Source organism: Anneissia japonica, unplaced genomic scaffold (genome assembly GCF_011630105.1).
Source record: "Anneissia japonica isolate Jap-2015-1 unplaced genomic scaffold, ASM1163010v1 scaffold284975_len822289_cov185, whole genome shotgun sequence".
NCBI lineage: Eukaryota > Metazoa > Echinodermata > Crinoidea > Comatulida > Comatulidae > Anneissia > Anneissia japonica.
In genome coordinates this window covers 672,617-692,795 of record NW_022699685.1, presented here as the reverse complement: position 1 = coordinate 692,795, position 20,179 = coordinate 672,617, and the positions used below count along the sequence as shown (strand labels likewise).

At 32.6% G+C, this 20,179-nt stretch overlaps 1 protein-coding gene across 5 annotated transcripts in view; it reads left to right on the top strand.

Annotated features, from left to right (window-relative positions):
- LOC117103070 (gamma-2-syntrophin-like) overlaps positions 1-20,179 on the top strand; it is a 43,856-nt gene that overhangs the window by 12,046 nt on the left and 11,631 nt on the right. For all 5 annotated transcript variants that reach the window (XM_033243560.1, XM_033243556.1, XM_033243559.1 and 2 more), the window contains 14 exons: positions 4,414-4,542; positions 5,429-5,458; positions 6,603-6,659; positions 8,445-8,502; positions 9,314-9,357; positions 11,780-11,821; positions 12,491-12,575; positions 13,754-13,821; positions 14,722-14,852; positions 15,569-15,698; positions 16,562-16,600; positions 17,239-17,352; positions 17,701-17,772; positions 19,449-19,598. In XM_033243560.1, coding sequence (XP_033099451.1) covers positions 4,414-4,542; positions 5,429-5,458; positions 6,603-6,659; positions 8,445-8,502; positions 9,314-9,357; positions 11,780-11,821; positions 12,491-12,575; positions 13,754-13,821; positions 14,722-14,852; positions 15,569-15,698; positions 16,562-16,600; positions 17,239-17,352; positions 17,701-17,772; positions 19,449-19,598 — 1,149 coding nt within the window. The remainder of the gene's footprint in view (positions 1-4,413; positions 4,543-5,428; positions 5,459-6,602; positions 6,660-8,444; positions 8,503-9,313; positions 9,358-11,779; positions 11,822-12,490; positions 12,576-13,753; positions 13,822-14,721; positions 14,853-15,568; positions 15,699-16,561; positions 16,601-17,238; positions 17,353-17,700; positions 17,773-19,448; positions 19,599-20,179) is intronic.

Sequence of the window (20,179 nt, the reverse complement as noted above, 5' to 3'; positions counted from 1 at the left end):
TACTGATAGGAACGAATTCTCTGGACAATTCCAAATATTAAATTTTACTGTCTAGGGGCCTGTTCGAGCAAAAAACGCCAACCGTATTCCATTTATTTCACCGAGTAATCGCGCTGAGCACTCAGCGGGTGGTCGACCGTTTGAGCAAGTTTTAGCTCACGGTAAATACGTGTAACGAAACTACTCCGCAAGTTAATTTCAACTTATCCCATGGTAAACAACCCATTCTTTGTTTACTTGCTACTGCTGCTATAACCGGCCCACGTACACGCAGCACAGTGGAACGATAATGTAGCTCAATAACTTATAATGGCTGCTTTAAAATCTGTACATAGGCTAGTTTATTCAAGTTTATTTCTTCGAATATGGTAAATCTACAAATCGATCGCGTGACTATGCTACTAAATTTAGATTTCGTCGTGCATGTGTGAGGAGGCGAAGGAGAGCTGCAACCACGCCTGGGCCGTAACCTATTGAATTTCCTGCTGGGCTGTGGACATTTGGAAAAACATTTAAGGTTGATTTATCATCGCCTCCGGCTCCACGGTCATTCCATACACAATGTCCGAGCGGTTTTAGAAAGTTTATACCGGTGAATTAACTGGTAAATCGCACGGATATCTTTTCGCTCAATCGGGCCCTAGGGTATTTCATCCCAAATCACCTAATATAGGAGGTTCCTAGATCACCATCTCAATGTCGGTCACATAGTCTAAATTGCTACCTTCTAATTCCCCTCTAAATTCTATGCCCCATCCAATTTATTTACTAAAATGTTTTTATAATAACAATACAGTGTCTAAAAAGTATGTGATTTTCTATCAATTGATTTTACAAGGTAGCATGGTATTAGTATAAATAGCAGTAACTTACTGAAAACTGTAATATTGCACCTTTATATCCTACTGTTAGTCAGGGCTGGAAAAAGCACGACTGCACAAACAGCGGTTGGAGGAAACATCAGTGTCCCAGACGCATTTTGGGGGGAAAAATGATAGTAAACGGATAAAATTTGATGCTGGTGCATTTTATCGAGACAATTTTCATGGTGGGTGGCACAAACATTTTTTTTTCCAGGCCTGCCTATAGTATTGCTGCTGTATGATTCTTGAATTTTCTCTGCACTCTCTACTTCTTTTTTACAGTAAAAAATTGACATGATACTGCAACATGTATAATAAGATTTATAGTAAGATTTATTTCACTCAGAATTTAAAATTTAAATCAATTCATAGTATTTTTAAATTGTGATAATATTCAACAATCTCATTCTTAACTCGTGTGTTTATTGCAACGCTGTTGTTTTAGTTTTTTATACTACATTTCTCATTTTAAGGAATAATACTCCTTAAGCCGGGTAATCACTGCACCGGACGCTAAAGCCCAACACATCAAGTGGTCATCTCTAAACCACTGGTCTACAACAAAGTATATAAAATAACAAATTAACAAATGGCTTTTATTTTTATTATTCTAATTAGAGACCAAAACTGCTAAAAACCACAAAAACCCCAGTCCCAAAAGAGGTTTTTAATTGGAGGAACCTCTTTAGTAATAAATTCGAAGATATACTTTGTACAGTTTCAATTGTTAACAGGCTAAGACAGCAGAGCACATAGGCAGACCATAATTTTTTACCTCCATGCGCAGACCTATCCTTATTTGAGAAAGTAAATTCTTATCAAGTCACTAGACCTAAAGCTTATCCCGATTTTCTGTAGCATGAAGCAGATGAGAGTGTGATTCCTCCACCCATGGATGGGATGCTGGTCCACTGCAGTTTACTCCCACCAATTTGCTGGTACCCATTGATACAACTGGGTACACTGAAGCAATGTAGATAAAATACTTTGCTCAAGGACACAAACACACAGCATTAAAACCCTGGTCAGCCTTGAGGCTTGGAAACCAAACCATTCCCTCTACGCCAAAATGCTTCCACCAATTTTACTGATAGGCATTGCTTCATTAACTTGAAAGAGGAGATAAACACTTTGTAGCAGGAGGTGTGAACTTTGTTTATACACCATAAACCATATGGCACAGTTAGGTATTAATTTGTTATGGTGTGAACATTGGTTTATATACAGTAAACCATATGTGGCAAAGACAAGCCAAACCAGTCACTCGTCGCAAAAATTGATTTTGAGTTATTAATACAGTGTTAGAGAGTAAAATAATAGCTATAAAATGGTAAAAAAAATCATTCAAATCGGACTTTTCCTTGTGAAGTTACAAGTGTTTAAACATACAGCTGTTTAAAAAACAATATATGAGAAATCAGCCTTCAAAGTTTATGATTTCAGGCATTTCTCATGCAGAAACTATCATCAAATCCTTAAAAATTGTTGTTTTAACATTGAAAATGGGGAGAATAATAGCATAGAATGATGTATAGATATGTAAAGATTAGTTTAGTGCAATAAAATAGATTTTTTTAAAATTTGACATTTAAGCATGGTTTGGCCATTTTCTCTGAAACACGATTTGCGACGAGTGACTGGTTTGGCTTGTCTTTGCCACATATGACACTGGATCTGTAGGTCATGTCATACCCTGGACCAAATCCACTGTGTAAATTGTCAAATTTTACATTGGGGTGGGTGGGTGGTAATTGCCTATAAGCATGCTTACGGGACTGAATTTAAAGCCAGGCACTCACTTCCCCAGATGGTCGTAGGCCAACGCAATTCTATGAGGAACGCAAGGACATGACCCACGCACAACGGATCGTTTTATCTATGTTGCCCTCGGGAAGATAGACTACGGTTTCCACATCACATCATGGCGATAGATTTCACTATTCCCCTCATGAGCAGTCAATATTTGTATAATATTATAACATATTTTTAATAAATATATAAATTGGAGGTGGTCTTTAATTGGAGTGGTCTTTAATTGGAGTGGTCTTTAATCAGAGGGAGACCTGTATTATGCTGCAGAATCCTGTTTCATCCCTGACCTTAAGTAGATACATTAATTTTAATCTATACAATATACCAAAGAATACTACTGTATACTGTATACTAGCTGCTCATTTTATGTTAGTGATTACTGGTGGTGAAATTGCATTTTTAATCTCATTTATTGGTTTTGGTAGGGATGGGATCACATACTGTAGGCTACTACTATTAATCGTATATGGTATTAGAAAGTGCCATAACATTAAACACAGGCCTACCATACATAAAGAATGGCATAAAGCTAATATTTACAAGATGTTTTATCTATTGAGATTGCATTTTTCTATCGGCCCATCTTCTATCCTTTATAAATGTATTCATGTCAATTGAGGGGTGGCTTGTTTTGTACTACCATAGGTCAATTACTGTATAGTTACACCATTTTAAGTTACGATTTACAAAACTGCTATTATCCTAATAAAATATACACAGAAATTCATCTAAAACTCATTTAGTAATAATGTATCTATATAGCCTGAATTATCTGATAAAAAATGCAAGTACATTAAATTTCAAATCAAATAGAAGTACAGTAGTAAAACAATATGGTGATGTGAATTGCCTTGACAACAGAAGTAGTTGTATTTTGTCTTGTAGAGTCTAATGTACCACTTACATTAATTGCTTAGACTAATATTATTCATCCTGTGCCGCACACAGTAGTATCCAAAATTAGATATGGTATCTAAGAAAATATTGTCTTTTCCCATGTCCTTAAATTAATTAAATTACATGCAAGGTATGGATTTTCCTTCAATTATTATTAATGCCACTTTATTAAACCTATAATCAAATTTCTGAAATTTGATTAAAGAAGATCATGTGTCATCAGCAAACTTGGTTTCTCTTAACATATTTTATTAATGTATTAAGCAGATTAATCTTATAAGTGGATTTGTATCTGTCCAATATATTCTTGAATAAATTTGAATATCAAATAGGGTTTCCAGTCCATATTTTTTTTAATGTTTTTTTTTATACAGATAGGCCTATACACTTGTAAATGTATAGTTTAAAATTGTCGTCTCCTGTCAGTTTGTATTTTCGTAAGACATTAATCTGAGGTTGTTTGGGATATCCTATTTACCAGTAAAAATATCTACGTAACTGGTAAAAATGTTGTGTTTGTAATATAATAATTTAAAAAAAAAACCAAAAAAAATGATTAGGCCTACAGTAGGTAGTCTAGTCTGGCCTTTTCCCAATGAAAGAACAATATTCAAGTCTATGCTGATGCTATGACTGTACAGTATTTATTTTTTTTTAAGTCATTAAACCCCATAGCTGAATTTTTACAAATTTACTAGTAAATAAGTTAAGTAGAAGAACATGGCTCAGTGTTAAAGAAATATACTTTAAAAATTGTATTGTTCAAAGTGTTTGATTCTTATTATGCAATTGTTGTTGGTTTGGAGTTATAACATTATAAATCAATTGTACTTGTTTTTAGGTGAAGACAGGATTGTTGAATTTGGTGAATGTATCAAAGCCTGCTGAATTAGTGCAAGTGCAGTTGTCCCTGGAAACGCTTACTGTTCAAAGAGAACAACTAGTGTACGTGGATGCAGTCAAACGTCTTGTAAGAATTTCAATCTCTCATCTTCTTTTCATTGATAAATTGTCTATAAACCTAAATTGCTCTGTAAGGTATTTATACATACAGTATGTTCTGAGACAAAAGCCAGCTGTACCGTAGTATCTACTCTATAAAGTACTTACACTATCTGTGCAGACCCGTATAACTAGGATTGTGGGTCGGTTACATATGAGAGCCAAGGGTCTATGGGTTGCCTAGGTTCCCTGGTGGGTACAGAGAATGAGCCCTAGTGGGGTCCAGATTTGAAGCCCCTAGAGCTGAAGCATTTTTAACTTATACAGATACAGTACATGTCTATCTACAGTGTCATGTATTTGTCAATTTCATGCTCTCAATTTCTCTATCAAAATTCATCTTTTTATAATATCTGTAATGTATTTATAATATATTTTCAGAGATGCTATGCTGTAAAGCTATAGTGGATTGAGATTAATAGGCCTATCTATTTGTATTTATCTATATACATATATAATATGTGTATAAAGCTATCTGTATTACTACAGTATACAATTTTTCAATGTTGCTATTTAAGCACTGCTATTATTTTTTTATATTGTGTTTACAGTTCTGCGCATCAAAGCTAATTTGAATATTATTTTATAATGTCTACATCTGCAATCTACCATATATCACTGCCTATTGATATCATTAGCAATTAAAGACAATATATAATAATCGTCATTAATCAATAGTAATTATAATCATCATAAAAACTAAAAACAAGTACAGGTATTTCATTAATATATAAAGCCTTGTTAATTATAATGGCTTAGCATACTAAAGGAATTTTTTTTACCATGACTAAGAAAAACTGTATTTGCATATCGTAATATTTATGTATTCATCAATTAGTTTATATTTATTACAGGCTAATGGTTCAGATATAGATTCTACCAGGGTAAGTATGATGCATATTCTCTTTTTACAAATATTTCAGAATAAAGACATCAAGATTTTTGTTAAAGTGAAAGCTAATTATATATTGCAGTGACATGTATAATCTAAAGAATGCAAGATAAAATTGTATATATCTACACTTACGTAGTGTCCAATCAAGACTCTCATTCATTGTAATTGCAGCAGTAGAGCTCAAATTGATTTAAGTAATACTGTAATGTTGCTCTGCATTTTATTGGATTTATTTCGAAATTCTTAATTACTTCAGTGTACAAAATCAGATAAGTAGAAATAACAACATTATAGAGAATTTCAGGATAACCTTTAAGCCGGTTACTTACTGTGTGCGACGACAAGGCGACGAAGAACGCACGCGAAGATGTGGACACAACGGACATCTTTTTAATGAGGATCCGTTCAGATTGCCACTGACAATTAGCATACGGCGTTGCGTCATCTATCGCTCGCCGGAAGCAAATGTGGATTCGTCGTGCGATGGTCGTATGACGAAGTGAGTGTCCGGCTTTAGACCAAATAAAATTATTTGCTAGTTTGACATCCCCTTCCTCTTAAAATTTTGGAGCTGCATGAATAAATGTACTATTTACAATTTTTCAAAAAAAAACCAAAAAAACCCCAATTATTTTTCCATGAAATATAAAAATAATTATAACATCAAATAGTTTTTGTAAAAGCCAAAATTTTGAAACATAAATGACTGAATACATTTCAAAGGTTCATTTTACTTCTTGTATATATAAAAAAAAATCAATTTTGGTTATAAACCAGTCTGTTTACCACTAGTATATAGAATAGTAAATAACAAATAGTAAATGCCCTCACCAAAAAATAATGTCAAATCCTGGATGTGAAAAACCAACAATTTTTTTAATAAGGCTTTAAGCACTGGTGCTTGGTTCCGAAGAGGTCCTAATTTTTTATTAAATACTGACAATTACTTTATTTTAGAATCTCAATATACATTTTTTCAAAGTTATTTTGTGCACTTTGTTTGAGGTGCATATACCTATGTTAAATCATAATTGTTTTGAAACATTTAGTGTTGTGCTAAAATTAAACCCTGTAGGCAGAACGCAGCATTTTATAATACAGTAATTGATAATTGTACGTTATTTCCAATTCAGGAACGTTTAGTTGTTGTTAAAAGACAGAAAATTGGCGGTCTCGGACTCAGTATCAAAGTAAGAGACTTATTTTTAATTATTTTATGAAAGATTCTTTCATGTTGAGCCAGTGGTAACAGAATAATTTTCTTACATGTGCATTTCGATTCCGATTAGCGGTCTTTTCCAACTGACTGAAGAACGAAACCCACTTTACATATTTACGGTCATGATGTCTATGGTCCGAAGACGTTTAGCGACCTTTTGAGATGTTACAAGGGCCCCACCACTTTGTATTTTTTTTTTTTTTTTTATAAAAGTTCATTATAAATGTATGTTTGTGATACCATACAAGCCATCATCCCTGTTCATGTTGTTCTTTTCTTTCTTCAAATCCAAATCGATTCTCTTACTTTTTCCTGTTAAGCTGAATCTTTTCTAAAGATTTTGTCTTCCCAAGAAAGAAAACCTTTTGTCTTCCCAAGAAGGAAACCTATTTGGCACTTGGAACCAGATGCATTTCTTTTTTCATCTTGTTTTATTCATGTGTTAAAAAGTTTTATTATTGTAACTTGATTGATAAGATGTTGTCTTCCAACCCCAAGTCTTAATCCCAGATCCTGAAAATTTGATATCTAAAATATTAACCAGTTGCACTTTTTCGGCTTCATAACAGAATTTATTTAATTTGTAAGTGTCATAGTGTCTTTTCATTCTCTAAACTGGCAGGTTTCCTGCATTTGAATGAGAAAGAAATAAAAACCAAACAAAGTTAAATTACCTATGGATTTAAGGAGAAATAGAATATGTTTAAGGTGGTTTAGGATTCAACCCCTGTAGTCATTATAAGTGTCTTGAGTTTGAAAATCAAGCTGTCGCGAGATAATGATAGGGTTGTCATAACAGCCGGTATACCTTCGGGACGTTGATGTAGAATTGATAATATCAGTTAAAATGGAACATCAGCATGTAGTAAGAGGTTTGCCTTACATCCAAATTCACTTTGTGCTGTCTCATTTACAGTACTTAGTCTGCCAATATTGCCCTATGAGATTTCATTGAGTGGGAGTTTGTGGCTCAAAGGACAGATATGTACTTGCAAAATATTGGGGTTTGAGTATGTGACTGAACACTTGTTTGCTTCCATGGGTCAAGCTACTTTATCAACATCTTTGCCTTACATCGGAATTCACTTTCTGCTGTCTTTTAGTCTGTAAAATTTATCCTATGAGAGGTCATTAAGTGAAAGTTTGTGGTTCACATCTTCACCCAGAATTATAAAGTGTGTATCAGTTAGGCTTGAATGCCAATAGTACATATTACAACAATCTTCAATATCATAGAGTGCTCCCTTGGTATAGTAGCGGAGTATCTGCTTTGTAGGAACATGTTGTGCAGCGTGTAAGATGTTGGACTTTCAATCTGAAGGTCCGGGGTTTGCTGTATTCTTTATGCAAGACACTTTACAGTATCTCTGCACTTGCCTCTCTTCTCCCAGGGTTATAAATGGGTACTTGGTTGGAGTTTCAGAATGTAATTAGTAGTGCTCATTACATGCATAACTAGGAAGCAGAAGAGGTTGCACGCTGTGTATAGTAGATTCTGCATCTAATGGCCAGGGAAAAAAGCACCTTTAGCAGATTTCCAGATACTGTATGTACACTATATAAATCCTATAAAATAAAATAAATAAATAGCCTATGTTCTCCGTTAAGAGTTTGACCCAATGAATGGGGTATTAATGTGAGGAGCAGAGGCATTTGCATTTATTTTTTAATCTATATTTTCAAGTTTCTAATTTAAGTTTCCAAAGTTAAGTTGAACTTATTATTACATTGATTTTTTTGATTTTTTTTTTTTAAGGGAGGTGCCGAACATAATATTCCAATTTTAGTTTCAAGGATTTTCAAAGGCCAAGCAGGTTGGTTGTTATTTTTAACTGTTAGAATAGAGAAATTGATTGATTTAATATTGGAAGTAGAGTTTATTGATAACTTTGGTGATTTCATTACCATGATGTTGATGATTATAATTTATGCAAAAATGATTTCCATGATATCGGTAATGTTGAGGTTCAAATAGGTGATGGTTATAATGTTAACAATGGCTGTGGGTAGGTGAGGGTCAACAGAGTGATGTTAAAGATGTTTTGATAATGAATGTGGTGGTCTTGATGGTAGCAGTTGTGGTGACGGTGATGTGGTGATAATATTAATGATGACCTGGTACTTTTTAGTGGTGGGTGTGATAAAGGTGGTTGTGGTGATAGTGGAAATTTTTTTTTATGGTTTTGTTTTTTTTATTTCATTTATTCATTTCGAAAAACAAACAACAAGATACAGAAACAACAGATACAGGATTTCCAACAGCGAACACAATGAAACTACAAAAAGGGTTGATGTGATGATGTTAATGATAAAATTATGATGATAATAAATAATTTTTATAACGACAACAATGATGGTAATAACGGTGGTATTATAATATTGATGATAATAAAATTATGAAATAATTTTGAATATTGTTATTTATAATAGTTTAATGAAATTCACAACATGTTATTACATTGCCTTTTAGATATCAAAAATAGTATGCATTTTTTGCATTCAACTTGCCATGCTGCTAACAAAATGCAATATGTTGTTATTGTATCACGCAATCTGTCTTAAATGCTTGATAACTGTTTAATTCTAATCCTAATTCCTAACTGAGATTTTCTGTGGCATTTACAGCGGATTGTAGTGGCAATTTATATGTTGGAGATGCTATTCTTAAGGTGAGTCCTTAAGTGTTACTGGCTTCTGCTCTTGTTTACATTAGTTTTAAATTTTTTTATTATATAGGCCTATATTTATTTTATTTTTCTGGATACATTATGATTTTTAGATTTTTCAATAATATCACAATGGAAATACTGTAGTATGTCTTAAAAATACATTCTTTTTAAAAGGTTGAGCAAACTTAAAATTGACAAATTTACTGAAAAGATTATATTGATATTGCCATATATTAATTCTCATCAACATTATCAACAGCATTGATCAAAATCATTATTATAATCAGCAGCATCAATGTCAACAGTATCAACAACATAACCATCGTAAATACTATTTAAAGGTCATAAAAATTATCAATAACTTTAACAGCATCATCATCACCATCATATCAACAGAATTTGTGTTCATTATCACCAGAATCAAAATCTTAATCACTGCATGAGCATCATACTCATTATCAACATCATCACAGGCCTTTAACCAGGGGGCTTGGAAGGTTCGGCCGAATGCGTGCTCCCCCCCCCCCCCTTGACTTGATAGTAGTATTTTATCATAACTTTGTTTTAAAGAAACACTTGTGAGTTAAACTTGGCCTACAGGAAACCTGCTTCCCAGGCCTGCAACGGTATTATTGTGTTTATCAAAAGAATCAGTAGTATGGAACCTGAATAAGCTGAAGCAATATGTTTATTATGCAATTAGTTTAAAATATAATTTTTTGTGCCCAAAAGGTTACAATTTGTACCGTACTTGACTACATTCAAATCTGTGTTTTAATTTTCCGAATAGAACTTTATGGTCACACGATAATAGCCGGTTGCTTGGTGAATTTCTGTAAAGGTCCTATTTTCAAGTACTGTATCTTCTATTAAGAATTCTATGGGTGTTGCAAATATTATACATTGATTTGTAACATCAGTACTATTGATTATTATTTAAATTTGATTATAGACCATCTTTAGTGATTGAGTTGTAGAATTAATTAGGCTACCCTGGCTATTGGACATTAAGCTAGTATTGATTAAGTGATAAACTCAAAATCAGAAGGAAAACCAATGTACTGTGATTTGTGATGATATTTTAGAAAATAATAATAATAATAATAATAATAATAATAATAATAATAATAATAATAATAATAAATTTAGACACTGAAAATAGATCAGTTATTGGCAGCCACTGACTAGACAATCTAGTTGGCATATTACTTCTCATGATCTTTATATTCTATTGTGAACATCTTATTTGACACAAATTAGTAATTATCTTATAAATTTTCTTACTAATTAAACCATTTAATGAATAATGTGTAGTCCTTTCCTTAGATATAATAATAAACTAAAATGAACTAAACTTTCTCGTCACTGGCACACTCCTTAATGAAAAGTCCATCTAGAACAATCAATGTAAGAAAAAAAACAAAGCAGAGTGTAACAATGGATACTTAAACTAAAATTAAAATGCAGTTCAATCCTTTCCCTTTTTTCCTACCAGTTAGGCTGGTTTTACTTAACTTGCTGCCATGTAAAAAAAAATACTGTAATTTTTCTCTCAGACATTTTTTAAAAACACAGAATGCAAGCTCACGGCTCAACTGACATCCTGGTACATCGTAATTACCTGCTACACAACCTTGACAGCTACAATAATACTGTACATGACTGCCTGAGTTTCCATTGATATAGCCAAGTCTAACATAACCATTGATGATTAATCATTGGTGTTTCATCATTAATGATTGATCAATTTTTGTTGATAATTGACCATTTAAATGTTGACCATTGATGACTGACCCTTTAAAATTTGGCAATTGATGCTTGACCATTGATCAATTGATCATTCATGATTACTGTAATCATTGGTGATGGTCAGTTGATAGGTCATTGATGATGTGACCATTGAACATTAAATATTGGAAATTGACCATTGATAATTTGTCAGTGATTGAATGTTGATTTATTGATGATTGGTAATTGTTAATTGATTATTATTGATCGCATTGACTGACCATTTGGTATTCCAAGTAATTCACTAAATCTTAAATTGCTGTATTCTTATTTAATTAGCATTTGAATTTAATTAGATACCTACCTATAGTTTCTATTTTCTTTTTATTATCTAAATATTATTTATTTTTAGTTTATTAATCTATTCTTTCTTTATTCTGAAATACACTTTCAATACAATGTACTTGTTTCTAAAGTGGTTCAGTAAGATAAAAGTAACAAAACATATAATCAATAAATGTAACTTACCTAACATAAAACAAGAAATTTTCATTTACCGTCGGTAGATAATTGTATTGTGTGTTTTTTCCTATTATTTTGTTCTTTTTATAATTGCAAGCAGATAGATAGTTTATGTTTGTTTGTATAAAAAAATAAAATGTTGACAACCTTGAATTATTTAATTTCTTAACAGGTGAATGGATTGAGCATAGACAATGCTACACATGATGATGCTGTAAGTATGGGGTAACATAGTCACCCTTTTTCTTTTCCCACGCGCACGCACACACACACACACACACACACACATACCCACACCCCCACACACACACACCCACACACACACACACGCGCAATTATAAATATCAAAATACACTAGGGAGTTAAGAAATGCTACTGCTTTTAAATGCTACTTTTAAAAGTAGAATTTTCAAACATTTTTGTATATTCTGGCAAACGTTCATAGCCCAAGTGCAGGAAGTGAACATGTCGTAGAACAAAATAAGCTTCAAACGATACCATCAATCTTTAATGTTCCATGTGGTGACCCTTCCACGCACGTTCCCTAATTCATCATATCTACCTTCAGAAAACTAATTAAAACTTTTTCCCAGTAATGTGTTCACCTAATCACTGGTTTGGATTCATTCTCTATAATGCTTTGATCTGTGTAAAAGCACTATATAAGAGAGAATTATTGTTGTTTTTGTGCTGTCATTATTGTTATACCTCTTCGCTCCACCCCTCTCCCATTACTCTTTTAATATGCTTAGTTAAAAAAAAAAATTACAGTGTTTAGATTTTTAAATTGTTAATCTTTTCCTTTTTGAAATCAGGTTACTCATGCTAATAAACCTTAATAAGAGTGTTTCTATTTTGATTTTGTTCATTTTTTTTTTCATAGGTAACTGCTTTGAAGAATGCTGGTGCTGAGGTACATTTGACTGTCCGTCATTTTAGGGCTGCAACACCTTATCTTCGTCAAGGAGGTGAGCTTTATCGATTCACTGATGGTTTTGAATATTGCCATGAAACTCTGCAACCAGTAATTTTGTTGATTTATATTTATTACCTTTAATAATGTAAAATAATGCGAATGAGACAGCTGTTCCATAAATTATTATTTTCATGTATGACCTGTCAGTTTCAAGCAAACCAACCTCAATCAGGCGATGTGTAAATTTCCTGTCATGTGACAAATTTGTAATGATGAATACTTCATGGCACTAAAAAAAATATATAAATAAGTGAGGTTTTCCCTCCCAATACCAGCGTACTGTTGCAAATTGGAAAACTGTGAATGTGGCCGTATTGTATACTTCAGTACAGAGAAGCCACAATACTTGTACACATAACTCTGGCAATAGTAAGTTGACTTTAGTAAATGACCCATCATTTGAGGAGAATAACAAAATATGTAGCCAAACCAATATATAAAAGCCAAACCAGTCACTCATCGCAAATCGTGTTTCAGAGATAATGGTCAAAACATGCTGGAATGTCAAAATTTTTGAAATTATTTTATTGCACTAAAACCTTTATATAATCATATTCGTCAGGCTATGCTGTTATTTTTCCCATTTTCAATGTTAAAACAACAATTTTAACGATTTTGGTGATGGTGTCATCATCTTTGAAGACTGATTTCTCAAATATTGTTCTTTAAACAGCTGTGTGTTTAAACGCTTGTAACTTCATAAGGAAATGTCAGATTTAAATGATTCTTTTACAATTTTATAGCTTGAATTTTACTCTTTAACTCTGTATTAATAACTAAAAATCGATTTGACTGGTTTTGCTTGTTTTCGCCACATTTTATTTTTTGGTCACTGATGCTGGTTTTGGAATGGTAAGCCTTAAGCCGGACACTCATTTGCTTCCGGTGGGCGATAGATGACGCAACACAGTCTGCTGATTGTCAGTGGCAATCTGAACGGATCCTCATTAAAAAGATGAACCGTTGGGTTTGCGTCTTCGCGTGCGTTCTTCATCGCGTTGCCATCGCGTCGCAGTCGCACGCAGTGAGTAACTTTCTTTAAATATTTATCCACACATACACGTTGGTATGAGAATATTTGAAGGTTGCAAAGATTTAAGTTGCGTTTTATGTATGCCTTCTTGTTATATTATATTTTTATAATTTTCTTGTCATCTTCAAATTTGACAGTGAAGAAGCCACCTGACATAGAAGAAGAGGATAGACTTGGACAGGCTAATGGAGATGCAAATTGGCAGGTAACCAAAACATTTTTTTTTTTATATATATATATATAAGAATGTATGTCTGATGAGCCAGAACAGTCATTTACTTTCTTCAATTTGACTTGTAAATGAACAGACTCAAGAATCATTACTTAATCCTTTTAAATCAGAATTGAATGCTATAATTAAATATTCTAAAGTTTATCTCAGACTGCATACCTTAAATTAATTCAAAAGTAATTGCTAAAACCTGATATGTTTTTATGTAACTTTAAAGAAATTCCAAATTAAATGTCGATAGAGAACAAATTCAATTTAATAATAATGCTAAAATATATTTAATGCTTGTGGGTATACCACGTAGATAGTTCTGAAAAGAGCTGTTGTTTTGTTGAGAATGTCTCTATGATGAGACATATAGGACATTCAGTTTTTTTCAGAACTATTTATATGGTCTACCGCAAGCAATTGATATATTATTACTTTGAATTGCAATCCTTCAAACAATAATATTGTAATATATTAATAGTACCATGCATAAATTACCAATTAATGAAACTTTGAGAATTGAAAAGCAATTAATAACTTATTTAATCTTTTTAAGTCAGAATTGAATGTTATAATTACAAGTCTCTCTTCAAATGTTTATCTCAGGCAGCATACCTTAAATTAATTTAAAACTAATTGCTAAATCCTGATGTATGTTTTTGTGCAACTTTGAAGAAACTCCAAAATGTGGATAGATAGAAAACAAATTAAATGTAATAATATTACTGTATTAATAATAATAGTACTAAGTATCATGCCTAAATGGCCAGCTTAATAAATAGTCTTTAATTTGGAGAATTTAAAATCAATTTGTAACCTACATGATTTTAAATCAACAAAGTTTATAGTGTACAATGTAATTCAATTAATGTCACTCACTTATAGTCCAGGTCACTTGCAGACAAGACAACCACAGATGCCCCTCCTAAGCCTCAGAAAACCTGGATAGACGCGTTCTCCATTCCTCTGTTCATGGCCCGTTTAACCCGAAGTCAACTGGGGTCTGATAGAGTCAGGTGAGGGGTCAATAAATGAATATTCATGAACTTGTCATTTCTTGCAACCTAGATTTGTATAGATTTAAATCTATTTTGATGTGTGTTTGTGTCAGGGAAATATCATAGGAGTGTTTCTTCCTACCTGACGTTATCGTACCGAATACTCCACCAAAATACATGCAAAGAAAATTGCAAGTGATTCAGGTGAGAATCGAACCCACAACCTCCAGATAACTAACCTGGTGTCATAGCCACTACAGAGCTGGTAGCTTGTAGTGACTAGTGTTGAATCCGATCCCCAAATAGCAGCAGGTACTGCAATGGTATTTCAATGTGTTTGCATCAGCAAAATATGATATGAGTGATTTTTTTGCCCTACCTGATAAGTTAGCGCGAATACTCAGTATCACTTAATTAACTCAAGTATTTTGGAACGTACTGAGTTATTCCGTACGATTAAACATCAGGTAGGGCAAAACATCACTCATTTACATATTTTTTTTAATATAGACTGGATATTAATCTAAAAAAAATTAAATTATATATTTGAAATCTTATAATTGGACAATTCAGTTTTGTTCAATTGAATTTCATTGAGTTTTTCATATTTTACAACTTTAAAAATAAGTCACAGGAAGGTCGACCTTCTGCAAAAGTTTAATTGAGAACTACTGTATATCCAATGATTACTGTGTTGAACTAATTATGTTTATTGTACATTTTGTGAATTGTAGGTCGAATGCATTTGAACTGTGCTCTATGGACAGTGCCAGTTCAGGTGTTTTTCAGTGTGAAGATGAGAGTGAGCTGCAGGACTGGTTGAGAACAATTTCAGCACACATTGCAACGCTAAATGCGCAATCAGTAAGGCCTATATTTGTACATTCTGTTTATAAATCAATCAGGGACTTTTTAGTATAGAGTAAATTTTTTGTATTATTAATCAATACCGTCTGTGTTGCGCTAAAAAATCTTGAAAAAAAATAATACTTCTAATTATTATTATTAGCTGTAATATTTAGTTATTCATAAACATACACAAAGTACAGTAAGCCTGTCTAATAATAATAATAATAATAACTCACATTTCTGTGGTCTCTCAGAAGCTAATCGGTTCAACTAATGATCTAAAACACTGGTTGTCTAGGTTAAGCTATGCAAATAACGGTTGCCTGCTGTTGTGTAAATTAGCCTCCATTGCTGGTACAGTATGGCATTTGCATTGGCATAGAGGATATATACGTAACAAATACTGTTCTTGTATTCATAGACCCAATTAATTTTATTTTAATCAGTTAATATTACCATAGTGAGTGGTCTGTCAGTCTGGGAAAAAAAAAACCTGTTTTTATTTGTCCATGAAATTTAATATCTTAATGCTTTAAAATAATGTATTTAATACTCTACTTGAATATTTGAGGTTTATCTATATTTCATGAGAGTTATCATTAACAGGGGATAGATAGGCAAACTGTTGCAACAAAATTCATGCCTCAACTTACGACGGTTTGATTTTATATAAATATTCAGATACTGTAATTCCAATTGGTTGGCTTATAATGATTGTAGAAAGCTCGCTGTAATTTTATATAAAACTGTGCTTGGTTTATTATCGATTATAAATTTCTACGGTCTGATTTCATGTTACTGTTTTATTGAACAAAAAATCCTAGTGCTTTAATAATGGAAGAAAATTTTTTCATTTCATTCAATTTCAATTTTTTCAGATGAAGATTTCAAATGATCTGTTGAAGCCTCATGACCAAGTGAGTATAATTGATGATTTCCATTGTTATATTGATTGATTAATCAAACTATTGTCTGTAGTTATTTATTGATAGATTGATTGAGTGATTTATTGATTGATTGATTGATTGCATATTAAAGTATTTAATAATTTCATTGGACCCAGTAATAGGTAAATATATGGTTCTTTTATGATGGTATAAAGTTACGGATAGACTTGACATTTTTGCCTGCTTCTACCGAGGCTTAGTCATAAGTGACGATATGAAGATGACGGCCCCCGCACATCCTGCTTGGGATATCCCAAGCGGTCTGCTGGTAAAGGTCACAGTCAGGGTTCATCGGAACCAACATCACAATGCTCTCGATCGTCATATCGTCACTTATGACTAAGCCTCGTTGGTCCTAAGCAGGTGAAACGTTAAGTCTGTCTGTAAGTTTATACCATCCTTACTTATACTTGATTTTTGGATCATCATAAAAGAACTATATATTACTGCATTGCATATTCATTGATTGTTTGAATATGCTCATTTGATTGATACATTTGTATAAATTATTTTAGGGATTGAATAGTAGTGATTGATTGGGTATCACTGGTTCATTAATGGATTGATTACTATTATTATATGTATAATTTTCTTTTTTTCCCTTTCAGATTATTCATATGGGTTGGGTGTCTGAGCGTCAGACCAATAACCAAAGTGTTATTTGGAAATACAAGTTTTTAGCTATCAGAGGTTCAGAATTACTGATCTTTGATACACCTCCAGTAAGTGCAAAATTTTAATATACCAAATACATGTATGCACATGTATAAGGCACTCTATATACATTTGATTCTTACAACTTGGGGAATATGAATAGGCATTTGGTAAGATATAGTAACATTGATTGTCTTTTTGCTGCACAACTAGCTAGGAACAGGTGGGGGAGGTTTTGTGTTGTGTATACTTATTCAATATGGATACAATATTCACTGGTAATAATGTTGTAAGAACTTTAATAAAAATTGTTGTTGTAGGCATCATTTTGGTGGTTATCCTTCATCAACCTCATGGCCATAGCAATAATGAATATTACTGCAACTATTGTAAAGTAATAATTTTTTTTTTCTCAGGTAAATACACATGAGTGGTTTAAACACGAAAGATGTTACAAGCTGTCAGAAATCTTGTCTAGAGTTTATAAGGTACTTTCTTGATTAAGTCTTGCATAATATGCTTACCGTATATACTCGCGTATAACAAGATTTAAGATAGCAAATTACGATTGAAAAACGGGGTCGTCCTATACGCGTGACATACAAATTTTAGATTTATTGAACCATGCTTGTCTGATATGCAGGTCGTCTGTAACACACACATTTACTACTGCAATGGAGCAACAATAATAGTATGAATGAATGCAATTTTAAGGACAAAGAAATAAGATTTTGATAAACATATAAAAACTCATAAATGGTATTATTTTGGAAGAAAATCTATGCATTGGCTCCGTTTTTAGCCAGCTAGATGCATTATATGCAGGTCGCCTATGAGTATATACATAATGTTTTGCTTGCACAAGGACGAAAGTTTACGATCTCTTATGAAAGTATTATATCCCCATTATTGAATGTCTGTTTTGATAGAATCTAGATCCTGTTGCCTGACAAATGATAATGTAATGAAAATGCAACTACTATTGCCTAACATTATGTCTGAATTAAGAATTTTAAAAACACATTTTGAGCTCTCTTTATAAGAAAAGTCCTATTTCGTTTTGTTTGTTCCTTATTTCTATATTTATATTATTTCACCAAAATGGCTACATAGGAAATTCGGCCCTCACAGAGGTCTGGTTTAAATAAAGTATAGAACATGCAAGTTATATTTGCCTATTCCATATCTCACATAGACCAAATTATCAGTGGCAGCATCAGCAGCAATCAAGGAAATCCTCACCCAACCCTCTGGACAAACATGTATGCCAATTTGAGGTCATTGGACTACAAAAATTATTAATCGTTGATTCGTCCAAAATAAAAAAGTTCCTGATATTGTGGTCTAAAGCATAACTTTCCCATCTTGTGTTTGAGTACACTTTGTGTACCAAAGGGCACTGTTTATGTTGAGCATGGAAACTAAAAGAATAAATTCTATACTTAAATTTTTCACAAAAATAAAAATGAGTAAATGTTGTCCACTCTGATTAACAGACGTAAAAATAATATTGTTCTGATATATTTTTACATAGATGATTAATATGTTGTATGCCCATACATATTCATGATGTGCCTATATATGGTTATGATGTGATGACATCATGACCATATTTAGGCATGTCACATGTTTTTGTCAAATATAATTTGATAAATGATAGTCCGTACATTGCTAAAGAATGTTCATAGTAAATAGTGGATAAATAGCTAAAAACCAACCAGTTTGAAGTTAATAACTTTTCATTGATCCTTTAAAGTGAGAAATTTAATTACTGTTATTGAATGTTTGAGGTTTCCCCAGATGTGCTATTGATTGATTTTATGGTGGTTATTTTTCAATTGTCTAAGCAATGTGAAAGTTAACTGTTAGTAGCAGTGGTTTACTTATATCAAACTATTATCATTACAATTTCTTGAACAGTTACTTATATGTTATTGTCTTATGTTTGTTTATTTTGTTGTTTTATCTTTGTCGAGTTCATACAGATTTTGTTTGTTTTCGCTATATATCCATATTTATGATATTATTATCATTATTGTTATTTATCTGTTATTTCAATTATTTTTAACTGTTCCTACCTTTTGAATGCTTTATTATTCTGAAGTCGATGACCGTATTTAAAAAAAAATTAACTTCCTTGTTTTGTTTTTTTCTGTTCCTGTAGGATGTGGAATTACTTGATGAACGTCCGTATTGCTTTGGAATAGAAGCGGGAGAGGAAAGCCATTACATGAGTACAGAGACAAGAAGCGAAATGGCCGTGTGGCATAGTGCAATCCACCAGGCAACTCACGCAGCTGTGATTAGACTTAGAGTATGTCGAGTCCGGTCTTTTTAGTAGGATGGTTGATTGGTGGTAATAGTGAAAATGGTTGTGGTTATCAAGCGGAATAGAAATGTAGCTTTGTGGTTAAGATGATTGGGTCATTGAGTTTAAACTTGTCAAACATGGTTTTATCACATGGGAAAAACAACTAAAGTATATTCCCAAAGCTTTCATAATGTTAATAATAATAATTAATAATAATAATAATAATAATAATGATAATATTCAATATTTTAGTACTATTCCAAATTATAATATATAATATTTGTCATCATTGTCATATTCATCATCACCTTTATCATCAGCATCATCATTGTCATCATCTTTAGTTGGGCAAGTCGAGTAGCCGAGCAGTAAGCCAGGGGCGCCACTAGCTACAACACTATTGGTGTTGGTTCCCACTACTCCTTGTCCGTGGTTCGGTTGGTAGAACCAAGCCTTCTCGAATAAGGACTTAAAATGGAGGTCCAGTGTATACATTTGGCTCGTGTGCACTTTAAAGAACTCATTGCATCTTTCGGAAGAGTAGGGGGTTACCCCGATGTTATGGTTTATTTCAGACCCTGTCA